Genomic DNA, 13,257 nt, shown 5'->3' on the forward strand with positions numbered 1-13,257 from the left:
GAAACCTTAGTAAGGTTTCTAAACCTCTCAGAGGTTTCTAGAGAGAGTTAAATGAAGTGATATTTGCCTGAAACATAGCAAATGCTTCGTCGGTCTTAATCCCCCGCCCCCCCGCAACGCTTCTGCCCACCTCCATTCCATGCTGCTTTTCTAAATAGGAGATAATGATCCCTAGAAATGGAGGGGGAAGGAGGAAGGTATGTATTCACGTCAACCACAGCGTCTTCCAGATTAGGTATTAAAACATTTATTACTCTTTCCACTGAGCTGTGCGTGGGACTAGGAATTTGTAAAAGATAAGACATACTTTGCATGTAACAAAGGAAATGGAACTAATAGGCAACATTCTACACGGAAGAGGCCGGAATAGCTCAGAGCCAGGAGTGGAGGCTTTCGTATGAGCAGCTACAGCAAATCTCCCTGTCGGTCCTCTGCAGTGTGGGTGGGACAGAAAGCTTCCGGTTGGGCCAGGGACGGGGAAGGTTTCCTGTGGTAGGAGGAAAACAGTAAGGCAGCCATCTTGTAAAGGGAGACAGTAGGACCTGGGCCCGTGGCCTTGTTTCTTCCTGTATGAAGCCAGAGGGGGAGAGCTCGGTAGACGACTCCCAACAACCTCTGTATCTACTTGTCACCCCCAGATTACTGAGTCTTTGTTTTTAGGGTCTCTTTGTGCTGTTTCACCAGGGAACCAATCCACTCCATGGTTTTCTGCTTGGCTTCCTCCCAGCTGAAGAGCGGCTTATACCCCAGATCCCGCTGAGCTTTCTTATAGGAGAAGGTAAATACACTATTTAACAATGTCACTGTGTGGCGGTTGAAGGGGGGTGGATATTTGTAAATTGGACGGAGCAGAAAGCTCACTATTTCCAGTAGAAAGGCAAGCCAGTACTTCAGACATATGGGAAGGCTCATTCTGGAATCAAGGGAGAAGCCCCATTCCTTGCTCAAAGTGTAGTTGAAGTCATCATAGCTTTGGTGAGGTGTGTCATCGGAGATGTAATAGAACTGTCCTTGGACGCTTGGGGCTTTCTTGGGGTCCCGTAGGGCCCTCAAGGCCAGAATGTGAGCCCAGGCCACATTGCCAACATAGACAGGATTGGCGATGGAGAACTTGCTCTGATGTGTCAGGACCCCATCGTTCCTCAGGGCCTTGTATATACAGTCATAAAGGAATGCACTTCCTTCCCCATAGATATACATGGGCCTTAGGGCACAGGTGTGCAAGGTGCCACCATTTTTAAGGGCCCACCCATTAGCAGCTAGTACCGCCTTCTCTGCAAGCTTTTTGCTGTAGGGGTATGGAGCAGACCATCTTGATTCGAGATGCTCTTCTTCGTGGCCATTCTGGATGATTTCCCTGTAGGAGTTGGGGCCAGCCACCTCAATGGTGCTGGTATAGATGAAGATCGGCACACTAGCCTGGGCACAGGCTTCCAACAGGAGCTGAGTACCTGCCCATGGGGAGTACAACATCAGCGTCAACAAATAACCTAAAGGGCCTATCATGGCTGTAGACCATGTCCACCCCCTTCCCCAAGTGAGATGGTTACTGCAGATCAGGAGGAGTGCATTCCTCTGTGTCTCCAGCTAAGATCTGAACATGCTATAGCTATAGGAAAAATGCAAAAAGGCAAAAGTGAGAAGAAACCGAACTTTGGGTTCTGGAGAGCAAGAATTCTAGTTTTTTTTTTTGAATTCCTGGACCTGTGTGTGTACTTTGAATTTTGGAAAAGGACAGAGGATCACCATTTTATGTTTTGCTGAGTGAAGACATTAGAAAATTTTCACTTATCCCTACCACCTCGTTGAAAACAGTTTATTTTAAATAAAATATAATTAGGAGGCCATACTCAGAATATGGACTAGAATTTTACCTAGTCCTGATTGAGTGTTCCATACAAAGGCCACTCCTAATTCTGACTGTGACTCCTTTTATCCGCGTCTGAAGAGTGGGGGTGAGAAACCTTCCTTTTACTTACTATTCTGGAGCCTGACATTGGCCTTCTAGGCTGAGCTTGCTGGAGAACCAGTAGGGGGAGTGTGCCCTCTGGTGGTTGATACCTATAATGGGATAATCTTGCAGAATCCTTTTAGCTGAGGGAGGTCAAGCAGAGCACCTTCCCCTTAAGTATACCGCCCCCCCGCAAAGTTTCATTTTTATTTCTCTCTCTCTCTCTTTTTTATCTGTGCAATTTGATTTTTCAGAGAGACAGACTCATTAAAAAAACATCAGATCTAGAGGCTGAGAAAATGTGGGGCTAATCAACCTGCAGAGAGGGAAATGACCATTATTTGAAGTATCTTTTTTTTTATTTTTTGCCTAAAATTAATTTATTGAGTTATGGACTAGTTTATTTGTCCATGGAAGCTACATTTGAAATATTAATTCTTTGCTAAAATTTGATGATTTAAAATTAAATGTGCACATCAGAGAAATATTCATTTAACTCATCTAATATTACCATGTATGAAAGTAAATGTCCTCATATGTATCTAGTATCTGAAATTTCCCAAAAGCCTTTATTTTTTTTCAGCATGACAGTATTCATTATTTTTGCACCATACCCAGTGCTTCATGCAATCTGTGCCCTCTCTAATACCCACCACCTGGTTATTTGAAGTATCTTTTAAACCTGGAACTGACCTTGGTTTTAATTAACTGATACCTCTACCACTTCTCAGGGGTTTCAAATCCCCTGTTGTTGGGAGTCCTGGAGAGCAGGAATTAGCAGAAGGGGCTAAAAAGGAAAACTCAGTTAATCTAGCACCCTCCTTGCAGTGTGGGAGTGGTGAGGGTATGGATAAGTAGAAATTAGAAAGGGTCTTCCTTGAGGTTGTACTACTTTACGCTGGAGACCCTAAAGCAACGAGTTGCTTTAGAGAAGAAGCCTCTGTCTAAGACTCATTCTAAGGACCAACTTTGTAGCGCAGGACATGAAAACCAGATGGGACTGGGGGTTGGGGCGCTGTGGTCCTAGAGGGACTGGCCTCCAGCACTCAGAAGGATGACTTGGCATGTGAAACTAGTAAGGGATTTAAGCTAATCCCTTAAAAAACTGTGTCTCCTTTTAAAGTAGATTCGAAAGTTGCAAACCAGAAAGAGCCACCAGCCATTTACCAATGAGGATCTAGGAGGTTTTACTTTGGGCATCTAGCTAGAAAGGCTCCTTTTACAAAAGACCCAGCAGCGAGCTGAAGAAGTACTTTTATGGATATGGGGAAGCTATTATTGTTAAGAAGATACCACGGGAAGGCCAGGCCTGGGTAATTCTGTCCTGCCAGACGGCTGTGAACTAGCTTTGCAGGTCTCTTGAGATGAATCCTTCTTTGAGGTGAGCAGGAAGGAGCTAGATGTTCTCATTAGGCTGGGGGATCTCCCACAGGAGTCCTGCTGCAAGGAAACTGGCTGGGAGCTTTGGCCCTTCACTCATAGTGGACACGGGACCCTTCTTATCACAGAGTTCCTAGCTCTTGGCCTTACTGCGTGACTACCAACTCAGAGGGGCACAGAAAGGCTAATATGATGACCAGAAAGGCACTTGTGAGGTCTGGTCCTTGCCCAGGAGAAGCAGAAGAGAGTTGGATAGCCAGAGTTCAAAGCTGGATTGGAGTCGACCCTTGATTGGAGCTTCAGTAGAAAGAGCTTTTGTGGCCTTTGGAGACACATAGGTGTGGGCTTAAATTCCAGCTTTCCTACTTGAACAAGTTATTTAGCTTTGCTCAGCCCCAGTTTCCTCCTCTAAAAAACTGAGCATAGCAGCCTTGAATCTCTCAGGAGTGATCAGAAAAAGCAGCTGGGGCAGACTCAGCAGGTGTTTGGGGATGGGAGCCTCTCCTTCCTTCCTGTTCTGTTTTCTGAGCCTCATGCACCCACCTCACTCCATAGCCTCCCTGGGATACTATACCCTTCAGATTGACATTCATGATGGTCTCTCGGTGAAGGACATTCATGACGTCAATGACAGAGGCAGTGTGAATGACAACCGAGATGCCCTGGCAAGCTCTCTTCAGGCACTGCTCATCCAGAATGTCTCCTTCCACCATCATCAAATTGGTCTTGCTCTGGAGCTCTGTGTGAACACAAGGCAGGTCACTGGAAGGTTTTCTGGATCTGGAAGTTTCCTGATAAAGGTGGCGTTTTCCCAGGTCTTCAAGGACAGGTACATGGGGGGGGGGGAGGGTGGGAATGGGGGACAAATCCATGGAAGGAACAAGTTAAACAGAGGCACATACGTCAGAATGTGTAGCATTTATTGGGGAAGAGTGAACACCCGTTTCCATCCCATTTTATTCTAAAGGAAGGAAGGAAGGAAGGAAAGAAGGAAGGAATTTGTGCAGTGAGGAGTCAAGTATGGCTAGGATGGAAATTCTTTAAGAGATTCATGGGAAGTTCATAAAATTCATAAAGGAGAGTTAGGGTGATTATGGAGGGTGGATATAAGAGGAAAGAATTTGAATTTAATCCTAGAGGGAATGAGGACTCACACGTGCATTTGGAACAAGAAGAGAAACATAAACACAGTTGTGGGGTCGGTGCAGCCAACCCGGGCTGCACTATGTGAAATGGGTCAGTGTGAGGCATGAAATGAAGACATTAATTGAGAGAGAAATCGAGAGAATGTCTGCAGTAGAGTTCAGAGGAGGAGGACAGAACCTGGGCTCCCCCAGCAGCAGCACGGAAGGGGGTGGATACATAGGCTCGACTTCTCAGAACCTATCCAGCCAGCTCTTGGTTCTTATTGGAGGGAGGCCGAGAGGAAGAGGTAGAATCCATGTCAACCCAAGTATTTCCTGCGTAGGTGACCAGAAGGATAATGGAGCCAATAGCAGGGAATTTAGGATGGGCCCAAATGAGAGGTTTAACTGAAAAAACAAAAAACAAAAAACAAAGAAACAAACCAAAACCTGATTAGATATCATCTAAAGCAGGTATCAGTGCCGAAAATAAGTCAGCCACCAAGGGACTAACATTCTGGCCATTGAGCCAAGGGCAGTGGATTCAACCTCAGGGACATCACCTTCTTGGAAATTCACAGGAAGGGGCACTTCAGGTAACGTCCTCACTTCATACTGGCCGGTGAACTAAACAGGGTGCCACGAATAGTTTGGATAAATACCCTCCACTTATTTTGTGCTTTCTGCTTTGCCCACACCACCACAGTGTCCTGATTTTTCTTTCATGGCTATCTCATGACATAGGTATTCCGATTTCCACTATACAGACAAGGAAACTGAGGTAGATTCAGGTTAAGGGGCAGGTCTAAGTCACAGTTCCTTGGAAGACTCAGGCCTGTCCCCTGCCTTCAAGCCTGGTTCTCTTTCCCCTGTCACCCAAGGGCAGGACTCTTTTTCTTTCCCTGAGGCAGATTAAGGATAATCTGCATACATACATTGTATGTATGTTATGTATGTATGTATTTAAAGGGTAAGACAGTTTCATGGAAATAGGCAATGGAGACCCGAGAACAGTGAGAGAGAAACTGGAGTGAAAAATTCAGTGCAGGGAAATTTCCTTCCTGGGTTACAACTTGGAAGAACCATCTGCTTCTCCCTACGCTTCTGCCAAGTTTGCTCCGCCCTGGGCAAGTTCCCGCTGCTGGGCAGCTCCAAGAAGGCCCCGGAGGGGGAGAAAGGCAGGGGGAAAGCTGCTGGGAATCAGTAGGATTTTCTCTGATTGTGTCTCCATCTCTGCCTCCCCGCCCCTTGCCCCGCTCCCTTCTTCCCTTGTCCCTTCGTCCTTCTGCTGACTTGGCAGGCTGGCTCCGATCAACCTATTAGTTTGCAGGGGTGCGGAGAGACCAGAAGAGGGCGCTGCCGATGTGTGGGTGGTCGAGGCGCAGCTCCCGCCTTCCTCAAGGCTCTGCGGACTCCTGCATTCTGCACAGCCCGAACTCTCCCTTGCTTACACGGTGTGGGCTGCCTTGTAGGGAGGCCCTGAGAGAAGCTACTAGACGAATTAGTGGTTAAGAGCACAGCCGCTGCACTTAGACCTTCGGGGTTCAGTTCCAGCGTTGCCATTTTTCAGCGGGGGGACCTTGAACAAGTTAGCCTTTGCTATGGTCTGCGAGTTTGTGTCCTGCCAAATTCCTGCGTCGAAATCCTAATGCCGGTGTGATGCTGTCAGGAGATGGGGCCTTCTGTCGAGAAGGGTCTCGAAGGTTTGACCTCATGAGGGGGTCATCGAAAAGAGATCCCAGAGAGAGCCCCCTACAGCAAGAAGACACAGGCTCTGACCGCCGAGGGAGCTCTCACCAGAACATGACTCTGCTTTGCTCTTGGACTTCTGCCCCCAGAGCTGTGAGAAATAAAATATCTAACGGGTTGAAGCCACCCAGCCTGGGGGATCTTTTTGTAGCAGCCTTAGCAGACTAAGACACCCTTCTGTGCCTGCTTTCTTGTCTTTAAAAAGAGGAGGATACCATTACCTATCCTCCAGGGATGGTACCAGGAGCAAGTGAATCGACAGGCGTAGAACAGGGAGCGCAATGCCTAGTGTAGACAGACCGCTGTGAGGATTCTCCACTGGGATCTGTACAGAGCCCCCTGCCCGCCCCGGATGCAGCCTGACTGGTCACACCGGGGAACCGTCTTCTGGGTTGAACCTTGCCTTTCCCCGCATGGGCTGTCAGACTGTGAGTATTACTGAGAAGAAAAGATCGCAAACAAGTGGTGCTGATCGTGTATGTTCATATGTGTTCATCAGAGGCCCCGTTGAAGCAAAGGGTAGAGGAAATAGGACGTGTGAGATGTTCAGAGCACAGGAATGAGGAAGAGAAGAGTGATGGGTGCAGTTCTGGAGGGCGGCGGGGGGTGTGGGAGGTTCTGTGTGGAGAGGTAGGGTCTTCCGCGCACCCTGGGCCTGCATGTTGACACCCAGTCCGCAGGGGCTGGGAAGGGGAGGGGCTGCTTTGGGGGATACGCAGTGGGGAAATGGGAGAGACTGAAGACTCCCTTTGCCAAGAGGCAGCCTTAGAGCCATATGACGGGGACATCCGTGATGAGGCTCTCTCTACTCTGAGCCCAGCAGTCCATTAATCAGAGTGCCTCAGCAAGTTGCTTTACCTTCATGTACCTTGATTTCCTCAACACCCTGTTGGGGGAGAGCCCCTTCCTACCTTCCTCAAAGGGCTGTTTCAAGGATTTGGGGGTGAAACAGGTTTTTAGAAGTCTAGGTTGGCATTAGCACCGGGGCAGCAGTCTGGGGAAAGCAGCAGAGCAGTGAACAGATTCTGCTGTCACTTTTTTTTTTAAATGTTATTTATTTATTCGACAGACAGAGGTCACAAGCAGGCAGAGAGACAGGCAGAGAGAGGAAGGGAAGCAGGCTCCCTGCTGAGCAAAGAGCCCAATACGGGGCTCCATCCCACAACCCTGAGATCATGACCTGAGCGGAAAGCAGAGGCTTAACCCACTGAGCCACCCAGGTGCCCCTCTGCTGTCACTTTTCTTGTGGAGAAGAGATGTATAGGAATTACACATGAGGAACGCATGCTCTGGAGCCTCACAGTTTGTCTCTGGCTCTCTCCCATGCTGTTCGCTGTGTGTCCTCTCCACCTTCCTCCCCCCATCCTGTCATATACACACGTGTGAACACACACATACACGCACACACTCACACAGGCGCGCACGCACGCACACACACACACACAACACACTCAGCTTCACCTTCACTGGAAATGCTAAATGAAGCCACAGAAAGACCAGGGCAATTAAGAGGGGCAGGGACCTACTTGTAGGATCTCCAGATAATGGTGCTTGCCTGCCCTTTGGAGGTGTTGCACAGCCATTGCCAAGTCCACAATCTTCAGAACATTAGGGTTGTTGACAAGGGAGAGATACATGATTTTATAAATGACAAGAAAAGAGACCTAGAGGCCAGAGTGGTGGGCCTGCAGTAATCCAGATCTCGAGTTCTGGATCAGGGTCAGACCCTGTCTCCTGACAGCTGTGTATGTCTTACATTACACCACCTCTGATTTCCTTTCTGATGACTTTGGACAGGGAATCATCCTTGATTTGGCTACAACTTTCCTTGATCAGCTAGACAAGAACCCCTCCCCATACCTGTGTAGAGGTTAAGATGGAGCAACCCACCCATGAACTCAAGTTCACTTACTAGAAAATTCCTCCCGCTGTTCTGGTCTGAAGACTTTGTCCAGTGCCCGGATCTCCTGCAGTTCCTTTTCCTCCGCCAACAAGCGAACGATCCTCTGACCCAGAAACCCTCCTGCACCTGTCACAAGACAGCTCCACCCAGCCATGGTCAAATAGGGTTGCCAAGAAGCACTCTCCAGGAATGAAAAAACTGGTGAGCAGATTAGATTACAGGGTGACCCTGGGATGGCCAGAAAGAGAAGTCAAGTGGTTATAGGCTTATTTTGTTCCCTCCACTCCATTTTTGCAAAACTCCCATGCCCAGGACCAGTTGAAAGAAAACTAAAAAGTGCTAACCTGTTAGACTGTTGGAAGCCACTTGGAAGAGCCTGGGTTCTGGTCTCCTTATTTCCCAAAGGCAGGCCTGGAGTTTTATCCACTCTTGTTTCTGGCTCAGCCTCTTCACCTTGAACTCTTACCACATACTCTTTGCTCACGCCTTTTCCAGGTTCCCTCCTCCCCCAATGAGTAGTGACCTTTAATATATCTCTCATTCCTCTGAGGCACAGGAAACAAGTTTCAGGGCCACAGTGTGATAAAGGTTTGGTTCTCCTCGCAACAAGACATCCGGCAGTCAGTGCCAGCTGTCTGGGAGGCCAAGACCTGCGGATTTAAATGAAAAGACAAAATCTGCCAGCACAATGGGAAAGTTTGCCTTGTGAAGTAAATACATTTGGGGAGAAGATCCACTGTGTACTCCATTAGCTCCCCTCTCAGAGTGTCATTGGAAATATTACTGTCTTGCAAAGTGTAGACATTTGCATTGGCGGCAGCTTCAGTCACCCTTGAAGTTCTACGGGCAGTGAATTTCCTTCCAATACTATATATCCAGAATCTCAATTTTTGTTTCTCCTTGGAGACCTCCAGAGTTGGGGAGGAAGATTACCACTGAAGAGAAGATCTCCAGTGGTAACTGTTTAGCTCCATGGCTTGGATAAGGAGTTGTGGCCACAGCAGATCTTACGACGTCTCGGTTATAAAACCACTCTCAGCAGAGTCTCAGAGGATGCTGTGAATGCTTTGGGAGCTCCAGAGCTGTCCAAATACCAACTCCATAAGCTTTTTTTTTTCTACTTTAAAAAAATCGAGGTGTGATTTACATGCATGAAGACATCCAAATCTTTTTTTTTTTTTTAAGACATCCAACTCTTAAGTGTTAGTTCAATGACCCTTTACAATTACATAATCATTTGGGGCGCCTGGGTGGTTCAGTGGGTTAAGCCGCTGCCTTCGGCTCGGGTCATGATCTCAGGGTCCTGGGATCGAGTCCCGCATCAGGCTTTCTGCTCAGCAGGGAGCCTGCTTCCTCCTCTCTCTCCGCCTGCCTCTCTGCCTACTTGTGATCTCTCTCTGTCAAATAAATAAATAAATAAAAATCTTTAAAAAAAATTACATAATCATTGTAACTACCACCTAGGACAACATATGGAACATTTCCTTCACCTGAGAAAGCTCTTTCCTGCCCTTTTCCAGGCAATTCTCACCTCCCCCCACCAGTCTACCCCAGAAACAATAACTTTCTGATTTTTAGTCCCAATAGATGCTCTTTGATTTTTTTTTCCTCCTAAAGTCTTTATGGTTCCAGATATACATTTAAATATAGAACACATATGAAATTAAATTGTGTGGATTACAGAAAAGTTAACAGTTGTATTTCTCCATTGTTTGTCCCTTTTCTCTTTCATCAGCTTCTTTTGCTTATCTGCTTCCTTTTATTTCCTTTGGCTTCAGTTTAGTCTTGCTTTTCAAGGTTCTTAGGGTTAAAGCTTAGATTATTGATTTTATCCCTTTGCTTTTGTGACTATTGACATGTAAAGCTATAAATGTCTCTCTCAGCACTGGGTTGGCCACATCAGACAGTTTTGGTGTATTGGATTTTATCATCATTCAGGTAAAAATGTTTTCTAATTTACCTGTGATTTCCTTTTTAATACATGAGTTATCCCAAAATATGTTGTTTAATTTCTAAAATTGGGGATTTTCTAAATATTCTGTTATTGATTTCTAATTTAATACTCAGGGTCAGAACATACACTCTGTATGCTTTTGACTCTTAGATAATTATGGAGACCTGTTTTGAAGTCTAGCCTAAGGTCCTGGCAAAAATACGACATGCACTCAAGAAGAATGTTTTCTTCAATTCTTGGGAGAAATGCCCTACAAAGATTGACACCCTCCTCTGGGCCTCTCTTTCTCCTTTCCTTGTGTTGGGGACATTCTCCTTTTCCCACTTGAAAGTTGACTTCTCGTGCTACCAACACACTTGCCTAGGGAACTTTGGCTTTAGTCCCTGAATTGTAGGAGCGTGTTCTCTGAAGCTGTCAGCATTAGCTAAAGGCCCTCAGTCTTGCTGAGACCTGTGGAGACCAAGATGGGGCCACCAATGTGTGTCATACAGCTTTGCCTGCTAGAGTCATGCTGTCAGTGAACCACACACAACCCCCATCCGGTTTAACACTAGGGTACTCACTACCCTAGCTGTCGGGAGTGTTGGAGGCTGATAGAATTCGGCCAGTGTCCCTCTGGGAATCGCTTTCAGCCTAAGAGCAAGAACAAGGGTTTAGAGTCTCTGAGTGGAACCAATAACTATAAATTCTATAGAAAATGAGAAATAAATGAAGGGCAAGGCAGATGGGGCCACAAAATCACATTTCTTTTACTTCTAAATAAATTTATTGAGATATAATTTACATGCCATAAAATCCACTTGTTTTAAGTGTGTAATTCAACCATTTTAAGTAAAATTATAGGCTTGTGTAACCATCACCACAATCTTGCTTTGGAACGTTTCTCTTGTGCTCATTAGCGGCCACTCATTTCCACTCCTCAGCTCTAGGCAACTTCCAACTGCCTTTCTGACTCGGCAAACTTGCCTTTTCAGGACATCATATGATTGAAGTCAAACTATATTTGGTCTTTTGTATCTGGTTCATTTTGCTTAGCATATTCTTACTCCTGAGATTCATCTCTGTTGTAGCGTGTGTCCGTATTTCATTCCATTCAGGGGCTGAATACTCTTTCATTGTATGGATACACCATATTTGGTTTATTGGTTCGCCAGTTGGTGGATAATTGGGATTTCCCTACTTTTTGGACGATTACAGATAAAGCTGCTGTGAATACTCACATAAAGTGTTTGTGTAGACCTATGTTTTCATTTCTCCCAAGTAGATTGGTAGGATTGAAATCACTGAGACATATTGTAAATTTATCTTTAACTTAAGAAGGTGCCAATCTTTTTTCAAAATGGCCACCCTTCCCACCAGTATTGAGTGAATGTTTCAATTTTTTTCCACATTGTTTCCTGACATCTCCAATCATTATACACATTTTTAAAAATTATAGCTGTCCTAGTGGGTGAGAAGTGGTGTCTCATCACGCTTTTGATTTGCATTTCCTTAATGGCTAGTGATGCTTCTCATGTGTTTATTGGATGTACCTGTACCTTTTAGGTGAAATATCTATTGAAATATTTTGCCCATTTTCAATTGGGTTATTTATATTCTTATTGGTGGGTTGTAGGAGTACTTCATATTCTGGATACAAGTTCTTTAATAGGTAAGTTAACCTACAAAATAAAACTGCCAGTTATTTTACCAGCAAAAATGGGTTTATTCAGGAAAAGCAGAGAATTGCAATCCCAGATAAGCAAGCTAGGACAGAACCATAGACTAGTGCACCAAACAAAGAATAGGAATGCCTTTTTTATAGAGGAAAAGGGGAAGCTGGGATGATTTAATGGAAAGTCCATTGGGGTGAAATGCCATTTTGAAGGATAGTAACTTTTCATTGATTGAGCTGTGACAGCCTCTTTGGTTGGGCTCCTTCTGGGGGAGGAGGAAAGCCTTTTTGGGTAGTAAAGTGGTATCTACTTGCAAGGTACATCTCCTGGTTTGGTATGCAATTGACAATGAGTGGTTGGCATAAGCCCTCCCCCTGCTGGCCTACTGACTCTATCCTAAATGAAATTTCTTTTTATTTATTTCCACAGATAAATGATTTGAAAGCATTTTGTCCAATCTATGACTTATCTTTTCATTTCCTTAGTAGTGTCTTTTGAAGCACAAACATTTTTAATTTTGGTGAAATCCCATTTAAAAATTCTTTTCTTTGGGGGTGTCTGGGTGGCTTAGTTAGTTAAACGTGGGATTTTGGTTTTGGCTGAGGTCATGATATCCTGGGTTGTGACACTGAGCCCTGCACTGGGCTTCACCCGAAGTAGGGGGGTCTACTTGGAGGTTCTCTCCCTATGCACCTCTCCTTGCTCGCAGGTACTCTCTCTCTCTAAAATTGATAAATAAATCTTTAAATTTTTTTTTACGATTTTATTTATTTATTTGACAGAGATCATAAGTACGCAGAGAGGCAGAGAGAAAGAGAGGAGGAAGCAGGCTCCCCGCTGGGCAGAGAGCCTGATGTGGGGCTTGATCCCAGGACCCTGTGATCAAGACCTGAGCTGAGAGCAGAGGCTTTAACCCACTGAGCCACCCAGGTGCCCCTAAATTTTTTCTCTTTTATCACTCATGTTTTTATCTAACCCAAAGTCATAAGGATTTTCACCTATGTTTTGTTCCAAAGGGTGTATTGTTTTAGCCTTTACATTTAAGCCTATGACCCATTTTGAGGGAATTTTTGCCTATGGTATGAGTTAATACTTTAAATTCATATGGCCACTTGATTTTGACAAAGATACCAAGTAAATTCAATGGAAGAAGAGGATTTTTTTTTTTTAAACAAATAGTGCTGAGACAGGTGTTCAAGGAAGATCAGGGCATGTCATGTAAGATGTGGCCTATCTGCATCTTTACCATTTGACATCAGGGTTTGCCAAGAACTCCCCAAAATGCCATAGCATGGGTTAATCAATATGCTGTTATTAGGAAAACTCACAAAGGCCAAGTCTTGGCGAATAAACAGAAGGCATGATTTCCCCATCCTTTCATTCTACACTGATGCCTAAGTGGTGCCCAGTGTGGGTCCACATTCCAGTGTAGGGACACTAGCCTCCTTTATTATAAAGGAGACTATTATATTATAAAAATATCTCTATGTCTGTGTCTTCTTTGGTGAGGAGTCTTTTCAGGTCTTTTACTCATTTTAAAA

General features: G+C 45.2%; 1 protein-coding gene and 1 long non-coding RNA gene across 4 annotated transcripts in view; one reads left to right on the forward strand and one right to left on the reverse strand.

Moving 5' to 3' along the window:
- Window positions 1-229: 229 nt before the first annotated feature.
- LOC309841768 (3 beta-hydroxysteroid dehydrogenase/Delta 5-->4-isomerase) overlaps window positions 230-13,257 on the reverse strand; it is a 394,070-nt gene continuing 381,042 nt past the window's right edge. Inside the window, exons 2-5 of the mRNA XM_082685219.1 lie at window positions 8,452-9,433; window positions 8,117-8,335; window positions 3,906-4,070; window positions 230-1,451 (exon numbers count right to left, since the gene is read on the reverse strand). Coding sequence (XP_082541345.1) covers window positions 640-1,451; window positions 3,906-4,070; window positions 8,117-8,261 — 1,122 coding nt within the window. The 5' untranslated portion in view covers window positions 8,262-8,335; window positions 8,452-9,433 and the 3' untranslated portion in view covers window positions 230-639. The remainder of the gene's footprint in view (window positions 1,452-3,905; window positions 4,071-8,116; window positions 8,336-8,451; window positions 9,434-13,257) is intronic.
- LOC309841770 overlaps window positions 4,070-13,257 on the forward strand; it is a 100,190-nt gene continuing 91,002 nt past the window's right edge. Inside the window, exons 1-3 of one of the 3 annotated variants that reach the window (XR_014299300.1) lie at window positions 4,070-4,160; window positions 4,927-5,051; window positions 5,756-6,632. This is a non-coding gene — a long non-coding RNA (uncharacterized lncRNA). Of the gene's footprint in view, window positions 4,161-4,926; window positions 5,052-5,755; window positions 7,240-13,257 lie in introns of those variants that run through there. The other 2 variants (XR_014299301.1, XR_014299302.1) reach the window with 2 other exon arrangements.

Source organism: Mustela nivalis (genome assembly GCF_964662115.1).
Source record: "Mustela nivalis genome assembly, chromosome: 10".
NCBI classification, from domain to species: domain Eukaryota; kingdom Metazoa; phylum Chordata; class Mammalia; order Carnivora; family Mustelidae; genus Mustela; species Mustela nivalis.